Here is a 20,543-nt window from a genome sequence, read left to right on the forward strand (position 1 = left end):
TTTGAAAAATACATGCACCCAAATGGTCATAGCAGCATTATTTACAGTAAGCAAGACACGGGAGCAACCTAAAGTGTCTATCAACAGATAAATGGAGAAAGAAGATCTGATATATAAATGTACACATAGATAGACACACACCATACACACCACACACACCTCAGAATACTACTCAGCCATTAAAAAAAAAAATCAAAAAAAAAAAGAATGAAATTTTGGCACTGCAACAATATGGATGTATCTGGAGGGCATTATGCTAAGTGAAAAAAGTGAGACAGAGACAAACAAATACTGTATGTTATCATTTATATGTGGAATCTAAAAAATAAAACTAGTGAATATTAAAAAATATTAATGCATTAATGAACTTCAGCCAGTTTCACAATCTGACTTCAAAGCCAAACTCTACCTCAGATTCCTGTTTAAATCTCTTTAAATCTGTATATCTCTCAACTTTCTCTATACTGCAGTATTACTTTAGAAAGACCTGGTATAGTTATTATTAATTACCCACAAATATGTTTTCTGCTTTATAGAGATAATGTCAGTGTTACCCCGAAAGGAAGCTTACTTAGAAAAAAAGGAAAAGCTCCATTTTCTGTCTTAACTAAAATAAAATCAGACGCAAACACAAGATCAGGGCCCCAAAATTCAGACAGAGCACTTTCAGAAAACGGTAACAAAAGGCATTTCCAAAATACATACAGTGCATTCATTTATTCAATCAACATTCACAGCCACTATAAACTTCTGGAATGATGTGAAAAATAAATAAACATTCAGCAAACATTAAGTACCTACCGTGTGCCAGGCTTTGGATTCTATATATATACACCAAAACAAAGCAAAACCAGAGACATGGGCCTTGCCCTCGCGGAGCTCACAGTCTAGCTGCAGCAGACCGACAGCCGCAGACCTCGTGGCCAAGCAGCGGGGAGGCCTACGGGAGGAGGGCCTGGCTCCAGGTGGAGGGTGCAGGGCAGGCTTCACAGAGATGGAGACAATGGAGCTGGGCCGTGGATGAGGAGCAGGTCACCAGATGGAGGGGAAGGGGGGAAGCACATTCCAAGCAGAGGCAGCAGCAATGAGCAAGCAGAGCCTTGAGAGCACATGCCACGGTGCAGGACGACGAGCAGTCCAGCGCAGCTAGAGCGGAAAGGTGCACACAAACTGGAGAGATGGATTAGTTCAGGTTGTAGGGAACTGTGACCGGCAGGAGGTGCATCTCCACATCACACTGAGCACAGCTGAACTGCGATTCTGCTAACAACGGGGTGCTTTGGAAGCATTCCGTTCATTTTCATACATATTTCAGCCCCTTCAAAAGATGTCCAGGACTGTTTAGAGCTTTAAAAAGGCAGTTTCAGAAAAATATATCTTAATTTTCCTCTTACATTTAAAAAGCAAAATAAACCCAGAATCCAGATTTTCTTAAGCTGAAATCACACAGGTTCACCCCTAGTTACGCTAGTGGCCTAGTTACTAGTGACCCTAGTTGCACTCAAGGTCCTAACTTGAGCACTCCCTACTCCTACCACTATATCCCAGCGCCCTGAACAGCTTCAGAATCATCGACACCATAGTTAGGTAGGCAACTTGGAGGCAATTCCAAGCATCCCTTTCCAGCTCTGCCTCTCTAAACCAGGAACCTGCCAACACCACTTTGGAAACTGGGCCAGATAACTAACACAATACGTGAGGACAAGTGCATTCTCACCTCCACACGATGCTTTTGGAAATCAAGCTATTGTTTAAAAAAAACAAAAAACTATTAAGCTAAACTCTGAAAAAAAGAGGGATATGAAGCAGAGACCCCATATTCTCCAGAAAAAGCAAAAGGAGAGGAGGAAAGGAGGCTCGGTCAGAGAGTTTCCCATCCGGGCCCCCAGGTGACAGCATTCACCGAGGCAGCTTGGTGCTTAGGAAGCTATAATGGGAAAAGGAAAAGAACACACTAGGTGACTTCACGGAAACTCCTATTTACTGCTCACAACAACGCTCAGGGAAAGATTTTATGATCGTAAGTTTACAGATGGGAAACCTGAGGCCATCAGAGGTTAATCAAGGTGCCAGTGACTGTGTGAGCTAGGAAGAGGCCGAGCCAGAACATGAACGCATGACTGCCTGGACCCACGGCCCGCTCTCCGACACACGGGCTCCCGGGTCCTCAAGCGAACACAGCGCTCCCAGGGGGCACGCAGGCCTACGCCAGTCACATCCCTAGAAAGAAAAGTGCTTCCTTTTCCCTCCACCGCTTTCACGGTCAGTGTGAGACAATCGTGTGGTAACACACATAAAACGTGTTTCTCTGAAATTTAGAGGAAAAAAAACTGGGTGGGGGGGGAAGGTTTATAAGATTAGTTGTTTGGGGGACAGGGGGAGGTGGGCGCTTTCTTTGTAAAGGTATTGGGGGCTTTAATACAATTAAATAAGCATAATTCAAATGCTACTCATGTAAATTCTTATATGATATATCATCAACTAAGCAACTCACTAAGGGTAAGAGCTAATGGAAAAATCTCCAATCACAGTATTAGAACGTGAATGTTATTCTTAAAGGAATATTATTCAATACCATCGAAAAGTCAAAATAAAAACTGTTCTTTCTCAAATCCTAATCCTGAAAATTAACAGGGACGTATATATAAACTATGTGGTAAGGGTACTTGCACCACAATAAAATTTTACCTCTTTATGGGCAACACGAACTATTTTAAGGGGGGAGGTGGGGTGGGGAAAGGAGACCATTAACATCGACAGAGAATTTTTTGTCAACAGTCTCAATGGGCCCAGAGTGTGATATACGTTGGCCTAGGGAGATACTGAAATGTTGTTTTCAACATCGTTACTTAGGCTCTCTCTCTTTGTAAGCCAACTACCAGAAAATTAATCAGATTTATTAAGTCAAAAGGCTTTGCAGGGGGGAGAAGGAAGGGGAAAAAAAAAACCAAACTGGGGCATTCAGACAACCAAAACTCCAGTGACACAGAACAACGCAGGAGACTTAGGGGAGAGCTTCTGAAACAGCACTCATCTGATCAACCCACCTTATTTTGATTAAGAGGATCATTCCGCAGTCTCTGTTTGTTCTTCTGTAATTTACTAGGCATCATCTTTCCAGTTCTGAAGTCAAAACTGCTGAGGTCAACAGTATTTCCCAGATACCTTGCCAACTGAGGTTTGCTTCTGAACTTCTTACCACTCGGACTAGAAGAAAGATAACATTAATTGTACAAAAGGCAACAATATATACCCCAGATCGCTACCTAAACCTTTTCTTCATGCCTGCCTTTCTGCTCCCAATTAGTATCACATCATGGCTTTACATATGTTTATTTTTTTCCAAAGAAATATTAAAAGTTTTAAAGGAATGTCTTAACTTCCTGAAGAAAGAGATAGTGGGTCTGCCACCTACCATACCACCCCTAGACACACTGCTGGAACACACAGCAGATGTGAATACAGGTTATCCCACTGGCCACTCGCCCAGCACCCACTGACAGAACGCCAACCCAAAGAGCCCGCATAGCACACGCTGCAAATGGCTTCTATTTTACCCATTTTCCAGACTGATTTTTGAAATGCTTTTTTCCCTGTATTACATGTACACAATGCCAACAGTAACTAGAAAGAACTTCAAAACAAACTGTTCTGATGTCAACAATTCTTGTTAAAAGCACACTTAGGGACTTCCCTGGTGGTCCAGCAGTTAAGACTCCATGCTTCCACTGCACGGGGCCCGGGTTCCATCCTTGGTAGAGGATCCAAGATCCCACAAGCCATGGAGCACAGCCAAACACACATACACCACACACACAGCCAAACACACACACAGCACACACAGCACACACACAGCACCAAACACACACACACCACACACACAGCCAAACACACACACACCACACACAGCACACACACACACACACAGCCAAACACACACACACCACACACACCCCACACACCCCACACCCCACACACACACCCCCCACACACAGCCAAACACACACACACCACACACACACACACACCACATACACACCACACACACACACACCACACACACACAGCCAAACACACACACCCCTGTAATCCATATAACCTTTGGGCTACCGATCTAAACTCAAAACAAAACAGGAAAAAAAACTGAATTCTGACAATAATAAATGCTCCCTAATGTTACTAAAAGGAGAAAAACTAAGGTAAACATTTGCTAATGTTTTTGTGTGACGCTGACATGACTTTTGTTAGCCTAACTCCTATCTCAGAGAAGTGTATCAAGAATAACTTACTTTTTGTAAGAAAAAATGTCAAAGCTGGATTATTACCAAAGTGCCAGAATTATACAGAGGCCTAACTAAACTAGTCTTTCCTAAAACAAAAACAAAAAAATTTCCCACGTGGCACTGAACTGTAAGAAAAAACTGAGAGGAAGAACGCCCCAAAGTCTTATCTAATAAATTGTCTGAACCAAAATGTGCTAGCATAAACTTCAGTGAGCTATGGCACCAGACAAGAATTGTGAGAATTCTAGAAAACCTTTTAAAAAAGCCAGCATGTCATATTGAGAACTTAACCTTGCTCCAACTGACCACAATAAAAGAAAAATAATTCAACCCAGAGACAAAAGAGAAAAGGCTGGAACACCAAGCAATTTACATTTCTCTGGAATAGCAAAAACTTCTCTCGGGGTCAAGTCGGAAGCAACACACCCCAGTCTGCCACAGACTCCACCAGCCACCACAGACCTCAAGACAGCTGAAGATCGTATCAACATTCTTTTTCCACGATCACATGACGTGGCTATTCCTGTAACACAATTCAAGGTATAGAATTCAGCCCACAGATGAAGATAACAACCAGTTAAGACCAGTATGTAACAGAATAGAAGGAAGCAAGGAGCAACCAGAACACAGCAGAGGAGAGAATACAGAGTTAGGTCTAAACGAACTTCAACTCCCATTCTGGGCCAGATCTCCAGACATGGTCAGGATCGCGGAATAAAACAGCACACGACCCTCAGTACTGTATAAATGTGAATCACCTCTGGCCGCTGCAAACTTTACCCCCCAACCTGATCCTCTGAGGCATCATCTGTCGCAGCATCACTGTCTACCCAGCAACGCATCTTCCGGCTAGAAGACCACAAACAGTGTGCAGGGCGCCATCCCTCGGCCCAGACGGCCAGTACCAAGTTCCAAATGTTCAGAGACTCTTCAATACTGGCACAACAGCTTGGCCTTCTTAGTAAAACATCAAAAACCTTCCAACTGTTCAAGTACTTTTTCCTGACTTTTTCCTACCAGACGTCAAGATACCCCACATTCTAAACTCAGTGTCACCAAAAATACGCCATGTACCTTTGACTTCCAGCTATGTCTTTCCAAGAGGAAGGGTGAACATAAGCAATATTCTGCTTATCATAAACCTATTAAATCCTCCAAGCCCAGGTAGAATGTCACTGCAACCATGAAGTTATCTGTGATTTTGCAAGCCCGGTTAGAAATAATTCTACTATCCCTCAATTCTACTTTATTACAATCTACACATTTCCTTGATAAGTCAAACAACCCAAAATTACCATGTCCCTTATTAAAACTCTCAAACAAAACTTATATAGGCTAGTATTAAAGTAACTTCTGAGAGCAAAAATGGTAAAACAGGAGAGGGAAAAAGCTGGCTTGAAATACAACGTTGAAAACACCAAAATAAATGGTATCAGTCCCATCACTTCATAGCAAACAGAAGGGGAAACAGTGGAAGCAGTGACATTTTATTCCCTTGGGCTAAAAAAAAAAAAAAATCAATGCATACAATGACTGCAGCCATGAAATTAAAAGATGCGAGCTCGATGGAAGGAAAGCTATGACAAACCTAGACAGCATATTAAAAAGCAGAGACATCACTTTGCCAACAAAGGTCCATGTGGTCAAAGCCATGATTTTTCCAGTAGTCATGTACAGATGTGACAGTTAGACCATAAAAAAGGCTGAGTGCCAAAGAACTCATGCTTTCGAACTGTGGTGCTGGAGGAGACTCTGCAGAGTCTCTTTGGACAGGAAGGAGATCAAACCAGTCAATCCTAAAGGAAATCAACCCCGAATAGTCACTGGAAGGACTGATGCTGAAGCCAAAGCTCCAAAGGGCCACCTGATGTGAAAAGCAGACTCATTGGAAAAGACCCTGCTGCTGGGAGAGACTGAAGGCAAAAGGAGAAAGGGGCGGCAGAGGACGACACAGTTGGACAGAATCACCGACTCCACTGATATGAATCTGAGCAGACTCAGGGAAAGAGCAGAGGACACAGCCTGGCGTGCGGCAGTCCATGAGGCTGCAGAGAGCTGGACACGACTCAGAGACTGCACAACATCAGCTGAATAGTTAAGAACACGGTTTTCATTCGCAGACACAATGGAACAGAAAAGTCTATGCTTATTTAAAACATTAATATATTGCCTGGAATTTAAAATACTGAACTGGAAAATTTTCTCATCGTTAATTTGACACTACGTAACAAAGGAAATACTACCAAAAAAAAAAAAATTCCTAGTGAAAAACTGGTAGAGTAGCCTGTTATTGTGTCAGTTTAATATAATTACAATTAATTTAAATTAAGTTGTAATAGCCATACAGTCGTATAATCAGATACTCCAGCTACTGGTAAACAAGATTCTGCTAAACAACTTGATGTACAGATTATAAGCACGTGCACTGCACAGCTGTAAGCACTGGTCTCACACACCGCTGCCTTCAGAATACTGTACAAGCTGTTTTCCTCTCCGTAACTGCCAGAGCTTGTGCTCGGGACTTTAAGGAGAGTCAACCTGGCTGCCCCAGCGGATTTCAACACCAGGGACCTTCCTCTGCAGGAGACGAAGGCAAGCCTAGTAGAAAGGCAGGCCCATGGGAGCTTAAGGTCAAACAGAAATTCTGTTGGCCAGGTACGGACCATCTTCACAGCACCAAAACGACTCTGCAAGTGGCCGAGGAAGTCAGGGCTAGATAAACAAAACGACTGTGGGTCACTGGAGTGACTAAGCCATCATCTGCGTGCTCTCCAAGATGGCTGCTGTCAGCTAACAGTCAGACACCCCACGACTAAACGTGACTAAGCTTTTATTCTAAAAGCATCAAACTGCAACTCAGGGGAATTACTTTTTTTTTTAAACTCTAGTAGACTAGTGAAGGATATTAGTCATTTTCAGTTTTCTCTGCCCAAAGCGATTACTTCTAGTCCCAGTAACGAAATACTAGTATTTCACTTTCAACCACAAAAAAATTCCCTACCAACTGCCCCCTTGATCTGCCCTTCCTGAGCCGACCTGTGATCTCACCTTTACTTGTCCTCCCCACTAAATACCCTGAAGAAAAGTAATTATTAATGAAAATTAAAAGCATGAGTTACATTTTTCCAGTTCATATAAGAACATTCCATCACTTGAATTATGTCTTTGCTTGCTTTCATTTTGATTAAGCTGTTTAAAGCAACTTTTTTTTTAAACTTTTTCTTTTTTTTCACTGAAGTACACTTAATTTAAAGGACTTCTTAAACCTAACTCTACCTGAGAGGTTTCCAACTATAGATTATCAAAAAGACAGAAATTTTATTTGGCATCTGACTTTCAAATCTAAAAAAACTTTACTGGGATCTCAGAAAGACTTAAAGAATGGCCACCTTGACTGAACAGTATTCCCAGGCTGCCCCAGTGGCATGGTAGGTAAGAACCCGCCTGCCAATGCGGGCAGCACGGGTTCGATCCTGGTTCAGGAGGGTTCCACACTCGGTGGAAGAACTAATCCTGTGCACTTCAACTCCTGAGCCTGTGCTCCTGGGCCTGGGAGCTGCGACTAGGGCCCATGCATCTCAAGCCTGCACTCTGCAACGGAGCAGCTGCCAACGCCGCACGCAGGGAAAGCCTGTAGGCAACCACGAAGACCCAGCACAACCAAACTTAAACAATTTTTTAAAAAGAATACATTTATTAAAAAAAAAAAAAAAGCTCAGTAGTACTCCCATGTCAGTCTATCAGCTCGTCCGCATCACCTTAGACCCTTAGGCGGCTGCCAGTCTATGACCTGAGGATTAATTCTCCTGAAGACCCACTGTGGGCACGTGAAGCTGCGCTCTGAAAATGAGTGGCAGAGCAGAACACGTGTTTTCACATTACTCTGGTAACATGGATAATCGTGATGCTTCAGTCAAACCACTGTGAGAAGCCCAGAGGTCTGAGCAAACACAGGTATCTCTTCAAACCAGTCCACACCAGGATGACCTGTGGGGACGGCGGTAACCAGAGCCGAGGAAGACGGACTGGCCTGAGACAGCAAGGGACGCTGGCGACGGCCACACGGTTAGGTCGGGGCTCAAGAGCAAGATCCAAGGCTCGCCGCTCTCCAGTAACTTCAGGAAGGGCTTTGCAGGGGATAATAAGAATCCTATAAGCTACAGCAATGGAAAAGGCTGAGAATAAAAAAATAATCAACTTTCTATTTTTTTAAATCTCTTTAAGTGTTCAAGTTTACTTGTTACTTAGAAAAGTGTAAGCATTGAAAGAAAGATTTCTCTAACTTGAAACAACAATCGTCTCCAGAAGTCAAATTTTAGCTAAGACTAAAACTCTGAAATTAAAATGATCTTTTTGTACCTCGGCACAATCAGAAAACTGCCAAACCAATTAATTTGAAAATATATATACCATTTTTTCCCCCAAAACCACACCACACACACACACAGGAAAATCTATCTAAAGTCAGCTCCCAGTCCCCCTCGACTCCTTTCCTCCCAAACTTTAGGGGTAGGCCTTTTCTAAAATGAAGCATCCTCAGCCCCACTCTACAGTTTGTCCCAGGGAGAAGTTCTCTACTTAGCATCTTACTTATTATCCCCTATCTCTGATCCATCTCTAAATCCAGTTCCCTTGTAATCACCTTTGAATCCATCCTTCCTCTTCCATTTCCTCTGCTGTTGCTCCTACTGCCAAGTCGCGTCAGTCGTGTCCGACTCTGTGCGACCCCACAGACGGCAGCCCACCAGGCTCCGCCGTCCCTGGGGTTCTCCAGGCAAGAACGCTGGAGTGGGCTGCCATTGCCTTCTCCATTTCCACTGCCACTGCCTAATCAAGTCTTCATCACCTCAAGTCTCAACCACTACAACAGGCTGACTTTCTACTCACTAGTCTCTTTGCCTCCTAAATCTTCCAGACTGCTCTTCCTCAAATACCACTATCACCCCAGGTCCAGTTTAAAAGCCTTCAATGGACTTCAACCCAATAGCAACAGGGGGCCAAACATCTCAGCACTGCATTTGAGATTCTTTTTCATTTAATCCTCTCCTAACCTTTCAACCCTACTTTGCACTTCTCTTACCCAGTGACTTTTGCCCCTGCCACACTGGTTTATTCAAGTCTATTCTGAATCAACAGGCTGAACGATCTCGCTCTTCAGTTCAGTTCAGTTCAGTCGCTCAGTTGTGTCGGACTCTTTGCGACCCCATGAATCGCAGCACGCCAGGCCTCCCTGTCCATCACCAACTCCTGGAGTTCACTCAGACTCAGGTCCATCGAGTCAGTGATGCCATACAGCCATCTCATCCTCGGTCATCCCCTTCTCCTCCTGCCCCCAATCCCTTCCAGCATCAGAGTCTTTTCCAATGAGTCAACTCTTCGCATGAGGTGGCCAAATTACTGGAGTTTCAGCTTTAAGATCATTCCTTCCAGAGAACATCCAGGGCTATCTTCTTCAGAATGGACTGGCTGGATCTCCTTGCAGTCCAAGGGACTCTCAAGAGTCTTCTCCAACACCACAGTTCAAAAGCATCAATTCTTCGGCGTTCCAACTCTCTACAAACCATGTCTTTCACTTGGTCCAGCATTCATGTCTCCACCCCGAATTCCCAAGAGTCCAGAAACATCAATCCACCTCACTGTCGTTTAGTGGCTGAATGGTGTCAGACTCTTTTGCAACCCCATGGACTGCAGTCCGCCAGGCTCCTCTGCCAATGGGCCTAGGCAAGAATATCGGAGGGGGTTGCCATGTCCTTCTCCAGGGGATCTTCCCGACCCAGGGACTGAACTCTGTCTCATGCACTGGCAGGTGGATTCTTTACCACTGAGCCACCAGGGAAGCCCAATCCATCCTATGCCTCTTTCATAACACCTTAATAGAACAAAGTATTAACAACTGGAATCACATAAGTAATCATGAATTGCCTGCTGGCATCTCTTGGATTCTAGTTTGAAATACTGAGCTCTGTATAGCTGTAATACTTCTACAAGTTTAAATTCTATCTTCACAAATAGCATATTGCTGCTGCTGCTGCTGAGTTGCTTCAGTCGTGTCTGACTCTGTGCGACCCTATAGACGGCAGCCCACCAGGCTCCCCTGTCCCTGGGATTCTCCAGGCAAGAACACTGGAATGGGTTGCCATTTCCTCCTCCAATGCATGAAAATGAAAAGTGAAAGTGAAGTCGCTCAGTCATGTCTGACTCATAGCGACCCCATGGACTGTAGCCTACCAGGCTCCTCTGTCCACGGGATTTTCCAGGCAAAAGTACTGGAGTGGGGTGCCACTGCCTTTCTGAATAGCATACTGAAGTGTAGTTATTTAAGAAATGAAATGACAGAATGTCAAATATGCTTCAAAACAATGAAGGCTGAGTCAGAGGTAGCAGATTTGAGTATGAATGAAACAAGGGTGACAACTTAACTGGACACTTGGTAGTTGTTTATTTAATTCTATTTCATGTATGTTGGAAATGTTCTATAATAACAATTTTAAAATATAAACCTTGAAGAATACAGGCTGAGTAATTCTCCCTAAAAATCAAAAAGCAAGTTTTTTAAAAATATGAAAAGCCTAGGCAAGTAAATTTAAGCATGAAATAATTTCCCTAACAGTTGGGGTGGGGTTTTGGGTGGAGAATTAAAGTATCAGTAAGGAAAAAATTTATTATATTAACAATCTGGCTACTCAATAGATGTGACAACATTCCACATTTTCCTTCAACTTAAGTAATTAAGGAATTACCACACAATTTTAAATGGTATGAAAGATCTTCAGTAGAATTTGAATTCTGTACCAATCATTCCATAAACTAGTATTTATTTAACAAGAATTATATGCAAAGAGTATATGACTGGTAGCAAATTCTATTATCTCTGTATCATGGTTAAAAAGTCAGGGTGGGCCACTAAAAAATAAAAAAATGAATGAATGAATATAGAATTCTCCCAAAATCTCATCCCACTGCCATGAGTACTCGCTTTCTGAAAAAGGGAAAAAAAGGTTATTTTGTTTGAACTGGGGACTGAACACTACTATGGAAATATTGGAAATTAAACACATCTAGAAATCATTTCAAAATATAATGGGAAAGGTGGGGAAAGGGATGAAACAAGATTGGCCAGGAGTCGGTAACTGTTAAAACTGGTAGACAAGCACATGAGGGACTCATTATACTTTTTTATCTACTCTTGTTTTCACATGTTTGAACTTTCCCATAATAAAAAAAAATACATGTAGGTAGATAAGAACACCCAAAAAACAAACTATTCTTTTAAAAAGAAGCTAAGGGTCCCTGGGAAAGGCTGTGTAAAAGAAATGCACACACTAATGTATATGTGTTAAAAAGAATTTTAAGTTCGTTTATCCCCTGGTGGCTCAGATGGTAAGGAATCTGCATGCCAAGTGGGAAACCTGGATTTGATCCCTGGGTTGAGAAGACCCTGGAGGAGGGCATGGCAACCCACTCCAGTATTCTTGCCTGGAGAATTCAGAAGACAGAGAAGCCTGGTGGGCTATACAGTCCACGGGCTAAAAAGAGTCGGACACAACTGAGCAACTAACACTAACTATCCTTGCTTTAATCTATGGATTCCTCCAAAATGAAAGGAACTATAAAAGAACATAAATACGTGTGTGGGGGTGTGTATATGTGTGTGCACAGACAAACATATCCAGGAAGCAGGATGAAAGTCAAAACATTATATCAAAATAGCAACAGTGATTCTCTTTAGAACTATATAAACACAGTCATTTCTCTTTATATACTCTTCAATATCTTCTCAATTTTCCACACTGAATATGGGTTATTTTTATGATCGGGGGAAATATGGAATATTTTTTTAAAACTCTTATGAACATGTATAACCTCTACCCTACTCACATTTCAAAATACAATAAAATACTGGGAATCTTCACGTAATTACTTCTATTTATGTTGGGTAATTAAGTGAAGAGAAAGGAACTAATGTTTTACTGATCTGACCACTTACTATATATGCCGGATGCCTTACACGTATTTTCATTTAATCTCAAAAAATTCCATGAAGCAGAATTCTTGTCCCTGATTTATAGATGAGGAATTGGAAGCTTACAGAAGTTTAAAAATCTGTCCACATTAAAACAGTAAAGCAAGACTCAAGTCCCAGTCTTCTGATTCAGAGCCCCTACTTTTCTATTAAGCCAGTCCTAGGCAAGTGAGTTTATAGACAGACTTACTTCAAACACAGTATTTAAGTAAGGACAGAAGTAAAAAGAAAGCATTTAGAAACTGCTATGGTAATCTGACATAGTAAATTTACAGTCTGTAGCATCTAAGAGTAAAAAGTTGCAACATGTATTTCACATGTCCACTTTTGTATTATATTGCCCATTTCCGCCAGGGGCCTCCAGAAAAGATCTTTCTTTTTTTTAAGAGATACATACATCACTGCATACATGTTAAAAATAATTCTAAAGACATTCATCTTTGCTTTAATCTATGGATCCTTCCAGTATAAAAAGAAAAGGAAAAGAATTCGAAGATACATTATTCAAAAATCATCAAGAGGATGATGCTTTTCTTTCTAACATTTGTAAATCACTAACAATTGTTCCTGACAAATGATAAGTATTCGATTTTAGGATCTAATTTTAAATTATATTTACTATCATTTGCATTTACTTACTGCTTATATATAGTTCAGTTTGCAAACAAATGAGTTTGAATTTATAGTGAGATAAGGCAAAATCAAAAGATACACATATATTATTCAAATTTCACCCTATTTCATAGTTCTATTCTCCTTCCTTGAGAAGTTTTAGTTTTTACGAAGTAAATTAAGTTAAACTTCATTTTCAATTTCTAGTTATTCCTTAGTGGCAATGGCAAACACCAACAAAAGACCAAGAGACAAGAGCTGCAAGGAGAATTTCTATCAACTCAAACAGTAAGTGCATGAAAAAAGAGCCAATGATTTATTTCTAATTCATCCTGCAGGTCTGAGAAACCTCAAACACAAGCTAAAGTTTATGAATCTTTATTAGTCCCACTATAAAATGTAAAAAACAAAACAAAAAAGTCACCACCAGCTTTGCAAATCGCCTGCTTGTTTCGCCAATTAAATTACGAAAAAAATAGTGACTAAATCTCCCAAGTGAAATTTTAAAAGCAATCTGAAAAAAGATCATATATCAATTTCTGTTAGAGATTATTTTTAGAATGTATGTGTATCAGTTCCTTTTCAGCTAAGTATTTCCTCCATTACAGGTATTATGAGCCTCCTGGCAGGTGAGACTTTGCATGTCAGACTCTAAAAATCAGATGCAGGACAGATGGTAAGTTGCAACCTAACAAAAATCCCTCTAGCGCATCACAAAAAGATGTGACGGTACAGCTGAGAAAGAAGTATCCAAGCACAATTTCCACCATGCCTAGGCTTTCTATATTTCTACATTATTTCTGGATCCAGGCTTCAATCAGAAAAAGCTAACATTAGTTTGATAAGAAGCATTATCAAGAAACTAAAAGCAAGGCAAACCTTCAATTATGCTATAAGCATTTAATAAATATTGCATATTGTTTCTTTCTCCAGCTAAAGGATTTTTTTTTTATCTGTAGTACATTTCAACTGGGTCTCAATTCTGAAAGAAACTAATAAAGCTTTTTGCAGGAACTATATAAAACTATCTCATAAACCACACTGAGCCTGCAAGTTACAATGTGATTTCTTCCAGTTTAAGTGAAAGCTTTTAAAAGGCTTCTTAGGTAATGCACTGCCTATTGGAATATCTGATAAATAAGAGGGGCAATCCTAGGGTGAACAAGAAAAAGAAAACGAAATATTTCTTAACAAAATGGTCACTTCTATTACCCAGGGAAAAAATGCTTTTTTAAAAAAAATTGGTCTGTAGTATATTTCAACTGTGTCTCAACTCTGAAAGTAACAAAGCTTTTTTTTGCTTAATTCGTCACAATTTTTCCACTTTTTCCCCCTTCAATATTACATAGAACTTGGAAGATTCTTTCGGTTCAATGGCTTCACTACAAAATAGGACGTAAAATGTACCCCTTATCAACTTCAGGATGCAAGCATAACAGTAAATAAACACGTTAGCTTAGTAGTACAGCAAGCTTAACAAAGTAGAGTAAGCATGAGATGTTGCAATACTTGAAAGTGAAAGTGTTAGCTGCTCAGTCCTGCCAGACTCTTCGCAACCCCACGGACTGTAGCCCACGAGGCTCCTATCTATGGCATTCTCCATAGAATTCTCCAAGAATACTGGAGTGGGTTGCCACTCCCCTCTCCAGGGGATCTTCCCAACCCAGGGATTGAACCCACATCTCCTGCATTGCAGGCAGATTCCTTACAGGCTGAGCCACCAGGGAAGCCCAAGTAGCAATGTTTGAGGATACAGCTCGGGGTCTCTCGAGGCAGCAGTGCAGGGTGGTTTGGAGTCGTTGGGGGTTGAAGCACCCGAGTCAGGATTCTAGCCCTGCACCTCCTAGCGGTACAACCTCAAACAGCACTCAGCCTCCCTGGCCTAACTCCCCACCTGTGAAATGCAGATAACCCTACAGCACAGTAACAAAGCAAAGGCCAGGAAGTCCTTCAAGCCTTGTTTCACACGGTTTTAAGTGTCATATCAATGGGTAAACACTTATTTGGTATCTGTGTGTTTAGCACTAGGTCTGGGGGGCGGGGAGGAAGACCCGTTCTAGGGAAATGAATAAGACAGTAATACAGGAGACGCCACATTTAACTCCATGGTGATGACCAGAAAGAAAATGTCACAAATGACAATTTCAGTTCAGTTCAGTCGCTCAGTTGTCTCCGACTCTTTGCGACCCCATGAATTGCAGCACGCCAGGCCTCCCTGTCCATCACCACCTCCCAGAGTTCACTCAGGCTCACGTCCATAGAGTCGGTAATGCCATCCAGCCATCTCATCCTCTGTCGTCCCCTTCTCCTCCTGCCCCCAATCCCTCCCAGCATCAGAGTCTTTTCCAATGAGTCAACTCTTCACATGAGGTGGCCAAAGTATTGGAGTTTCAGCTTCAGCATCATTCCTTCCAAAGAAATCCCAGGGCTGATCTCCTTTAGAACGGACTGGTTGGATCTCCTTGCAGTCCAAGGGACTCTCAAGAGTCTTCTCCAACACCACAGTTCAAAAGCATCAATTCTTCAGTGCTCAGCTTTCTTCACAGTCCAACTCTCACATCCATACATTACAGTTTACTGAACACCAATGAGACTTCAATTAAGAACTGTGACCCTTGGTCCACTGAGCTGATTTTTTCCAAGACTCTTCTACAAAGACTATGTGGAAGAGTCTGTATTTTTAAGACAAAAAAAAAAAAAGGACAGACAGGCCCTATTTGAACTTTGACATCCTCAATGATTCAGAATTCATGGCTTCAAAGAGCATACCAGCCTTTCACAACAAATGAGATATCCCTATACACTTTTTAAAACCTATTTATATGTTCCGTCCATACAACTGGAGTTAATGAACTTGAGTTAATAAGTTAATTTTCCTCTAATTAGTCCTTAAATGTATGCAAAGTTTTAAGAGAGCTATATATTTTAGTGTTCTAGAATTGAGTCCACTATGAGGTACAGGTACAGTCACACTATCCACGTCATAAACGGAGAAACCACAGCCCTGGGGAGTAAGTGACATGCTTGAGGCTGCGTCGGCAACTGCAGAGGTGGGTACCAACGCCAGGCATCTCCACCCCTGGGCCCTGTTGCCTTCCCTAGAGCCTCCTACCTTCATCATCTCACTCATGACTTAAAGCTCTCAATTATATTGCCTCTGAGTCCTCTTCTTTCCAGATCAAGGTGAAATCTCTTTAGTCTCTCATCACGCACCTGCTCCCTGGTGATTATTTCAAATGTCCTCTGGTTCTATTTTATCTTTTCAGAGAACTGATCTGGTGTAAATGCATCATAATTTGATACAAGAGTCAAAAACGGTTACTATTTTGTTTCCAATACCCAACCAGATCATACTTTATGGCGGCAGCTATAGCTGTTTACTCTCTCAGGCCTTTAACCTACGTGTAACCAGTAGTCTAGAACCCAACAAGATATTGACACAGTCCGCACAAAAAGACAACTGATTTTCAAAAAGACATAAGGCAGCTACTAAAAGGTTCCTTTGGCAAGGAAAATGATATTTCAAAAAGTACAAATCTGCAAGTTCACAGAACCAAAAGCTAGAAGTGACAGGAATCAAGTAGACCAGTAAGAAAAGTATCGTTGAAATAATCGGCTCTTATGATGACAATGAACTTTTTCAAGGGACTTTTTCATGTGTTTCCCTTTCAGAAACTCTACCAATAGATCCAACACTTGCTCAAGCCACACCCTTTCAGGAAACAAACTTTCGATGATAATATACAAACTGCCCCAGCACTACCAGTTATCCTGACAGAAGACATAACTATATTGCTTAACTGGCAACCAGAGGCACACCTTCCTATTAGAACCTGGCAATCTCAGCAGAGAGGGAAAAAAAAGAAAAATTCTATCAAAATTTGAGGCTTTCTCGAATGAGCTTAATTTAAGTCCGATTAATAAGTGTAAGACACCCCCTCGGCTAACAAGCACAGATTTGTTTAAATTAATCTCCCCAGGGGCAAGCTAAATCAGGAGTTAGCATTATTAGAATCTGTGTGAACTGTGTGCAGGTGCTCATATTACCAACGGAAGAGTTAACGCAACCTGCGTATTAACAGATAATGGCCAGAACTTTGTGAGCTATTGGTTGTTTAATGAGTAGCATGTATATGGGGATGCTAATATACAAAGCACTGACACTGTGGATTGAAAAATAGCGTGTTCATTGTTTTTTTTTATTTGCCACGCCACGCAGCATGTAGGAGCTTAGCTTCCCGACCAAGGATGGAAGGCAGGCCACCTGCAGTGGAAGGGCAGTGTCTTAACCACTGGACCGGCAAGGAAGCCCTACGTGTTCACCTTTAATATGAGTAGGTAACTTCCGTCATCCATCATTGAAAGCAGAAGTCAAAGTCAGAGGAAGCACTGTATCACAGGCGTCACATCACACTGTCTGCGTCCTCCTGCCTCGTAACCTCTCAGAAGGAAACCCTGTAGCATAACTAGGCTTTGTAGGCAGACAACCGACAGACAACACTCCCTCCGGCCCTGAACTAAGTGCGTGTGGCACAATCTGTTCGACGTGTGTTTTCATTTGGCACAGACAAAAAACAGCACATCATTCTGCACTGTCTCATACAGAGACTTTTAAATTGATTATACCAGTTTTTCTATCATAATCTATTACTATTAAAAACTTAAAGCCAAAAATTGACGACACACCCATACAAAAAGGTGAGCACACAATGTGCCTTTTTGAAACAACTTTTCCAGCCGCTGCAAGAACTGCAACAAAAAAAGCTCTGCAGGAACCAAGTTAGTTTGAACAAATACATCATCCCAAAACCAAGCAAAGCATATCCCAGGAAAAAGTCAAAAGGGGTGAAATTCAAAGCTGAAGATGCTCTACTGAGAACAGACTAGTCACCCATTCCTCAAGGAGGTCAACCCAGACACGGAATATTCTTGTCAAACATCACTGGCTACAAGACATCAAAACAGACTTCACCTGAAGAAGTGCAGGCATGCTACTTGATTAGAAAGAAAACAAAAGGCGCTGTTAATGAAAGACTCTGCAAAACTGAACAATAGTGAAAAGCACTACATGAAACAAGTGAGCCTGAGAGGAATAACAATTTGCTCCAAAATAACTTAGTATTACCGAAGTATAATTTAATATGTAATGATGGGGAAATACAAAACACAATTATCGCCTTTATATGTTTAAAATAAGCTTTCTAAGCATCACTTAAGATTTCAAGATGAATGGTCTCAGATTACATGTCAAAATAAACTAATAACACCACTTTCATTTTTTTTACTTGAATAGGTGAAACAATTTTACTAAAATTCCTCATCCATTCATTTGAGCAATCATCAGGAACATGTTTGTATATTTACATGTCATGCCAGTAGTGATCATACTTGGATGTATGTATACATGTACACGTATGCACATATACATGTATATATTTTTTAACCTCTTAAATCTATTTAAGAGTATTCTCAATTCATAAACATGGTATTTTGTGTGTGTGTTATAACACACACACACACACACACACACACACACACACACACACACTTTTTCCCAGGGGTAATGAATCAAACCTACTTGATGTCAGAAAACAGGAAATCCTTCCTAACACACTCTGATGGTTAAATGGCAGATGACAACTACTCCAACACCTTTGCATAGTCTGTGAAAATGATTCAATGAACCCACAAACGCTGCTCTCCAAGCCACTGAGTATAACATGTTTATGTTCTCTTCTAGAAATGGGACAGTTTATAAGAAAAGTTGGCAAATTTGTTAAGAAAATTCCACTGGTATCAAGAGCCACAGACCCTGTCCTGAGCTTACTGGGTCATCCAAACTAACGACACGGACAGCATGACGACAGGATTCATCATCAAGCTGAAAACCTTTCATTGTTCGGACAAAGATTTCTCAATCCCGCACTTGTGACATTTTGGGCCAGTTAATTCTTTGCAGTAAGGGCTGCCCTGTGTATTACAGAATGTTTAGCAGCATCCCTGGTCTCTACCCATTACATGTCAGCAGCAGCCCCCTTCCACGGTGTGACAACCAAAAACGTCCCCAGACAGTGCCAAATGTCCCCTGGGGGGACACACTCTGGTCGAGGAGCCTGACAACTGACCAGTGTCTGCTTCCAAAGGAGAGTCAATTCTGCAACAACAAGGGCGGTTCCAAGAAAACTACAGGCATCCCCAATAGTGACTTTGGATGACACTTCCCCGGGGATCCCAACAAAGTAACTAAAACCTGGTTTACTGTCATAGATGGCTCCTTTCTTCCACGTGTGCGTGATTAAACACTCTTTGCGATGATGAATCTGGGACGGGCTTGGGACGGCAGCCAACAGTGCCTGGTTTTATAGTTTCGATGAATTGCACCTTCTTTTAACCCTTCGGTGGACCAGTCATCCCTGACAGAATAACCCTGTTTCCCACCCCCGCCGCAAACCATCACTCCCCAGGACCCTACTCCGTGGAGACGCCCTCCGAGGGGCTCGCACCATTAGGACGCTGTAGCTGTCACTGCACTGGGGGGTTGCGGGGGAGTGGTCACCTCTCAGCCAAGGGTCCGGGCCCCTTCGATCATCGGGCGGGCCCGCCCCGGGCCCCTCCGCTGTCTTGCTGACACCCCCCTGCCCAGGTCAGAGCTCGACCCCCCGACCCCGGGCTGACCCCGCCGGCCCCCAAGGCGGTACCTGAAGTAGTAGACATCGCTCTTGCCGGCGCTGAGCCCAGATTTTCGGATCACTTCCTCCTTCTTCCATCCGGGGGGGAGGGCCGGGCAGTCCATCCTCTTCCCGCTCTCCGCGGCCCGGGGTCCCCGGGGCCCCGGCCCCGCGCTCCCCGACGGGAAAGGGACCGGCTCCCGCCGGGGGGCGCCGCCGCCGCCTCCTCCGCCGCCTCCTCCGCCGCCGCCGTCGCCGCCAAGGCCGCCGCCGCCGCTCGGGGGACGGCCGCGGCCCCGGCCCCGGCCCCGGCCCCGTCCCCGGCCACGGCCCCGGCCCCGGCCACGGCCACAGACGCCGCCGCCGCCGCCGCCCCGGCCCGCCGGCTTCCACCGCCCCCGGCCACGGCCGCCGCCCCGCGCGCCCTCCCTGCGCGCGCCGCTCACCGGGGACGGGGCGAGCGCGCAGCCCGGGCCCCCCTGCTCGATGGCGGAGCCGCCGCCAGCGCCGCTGCCGCCCGCCGCGCTCTCCCCCTCCTCCTGCTCCGGGCAGCAGCGGCCTCCCCCCGGGTGCGCGCGCATCCAGCCCCCTCCCCAGCCGGCGCTGCGCTTCTTCCGTAACCGAGCCCTTGGAATCCCGGAGACCCGCCCCGCCCGCGGCGCGGCGCGCGGGGGACGCGCGCAAGCATCATAGAGCGGGCGCGCACAGAGCGGCCCTCCCGCCGGGGGGCGGGGCCTCCGCCATCGCCTCTCAGGTCCTCCGAGAGGCCCGGGCGGCCATCTTGTCCCCGCCTCCTCGAGGACACGCCCCCTCCCGCGGCCCCGCCCACCGCTCCTCCGGCCGCGCCCTTCCGGCCCCCCGCCCCCACGCAGCGCGTGGTCGAGGCCCGGGGCTGCAGGCGGAGAGACGTTAGGGGGCCTGTGGTTCCTTTGTTTCGAGTGGGTTACCCTCGCTCAC

The 20,543-nt window shown here is 43.7% G+C and overlaps 1 protein-coding gene across 1 annotated transcript in view; it reads right to left on the bottom strand.

Annotated features, from left to right (window-relative positions):
- MBD2 (methyl-CpG binding domain protein 2) overlaps positions 1 to 20,167 on the bottom strand; it is a 69,168-nt gene extending 49,001 nt beyond the window's left edge. Inside the window, exons 1-2 of the mRNA XM_068993782.1 lie at positions 19,617 to 20,167; positions 3,048 to 3,207 (exon numbers count right to left, since the gene is read on the bottom strand). Of these exons, the coding sequence (XP_068849883.1) occupies positions 3,048 to 3,207; positions 19,617 to 20,167 (711 nt within the window). The remainder of the gene's footprint in view (positions 1 to 3,047; positions 3,208 to 19,616) is intronic.
- Positions 20,168 to 20,543: the final 376 nt, after the last annotated feature.

The sequence above is a fragment of the Capricornis sumatraensis genome, chromosome 21 (assembly GCF_032405125.1).
Source record: "Capricornis sumatraensis isolate serow.1 chromosome 21, serow.2, whole genome shotgun sequence".
NCBI classification, from domain to species: Eukaryota; Metazoa; Chordata; class Mammalia; order Artiodactyla; family Bovidae; genus Capricornis; species Capricornis sumatraensis.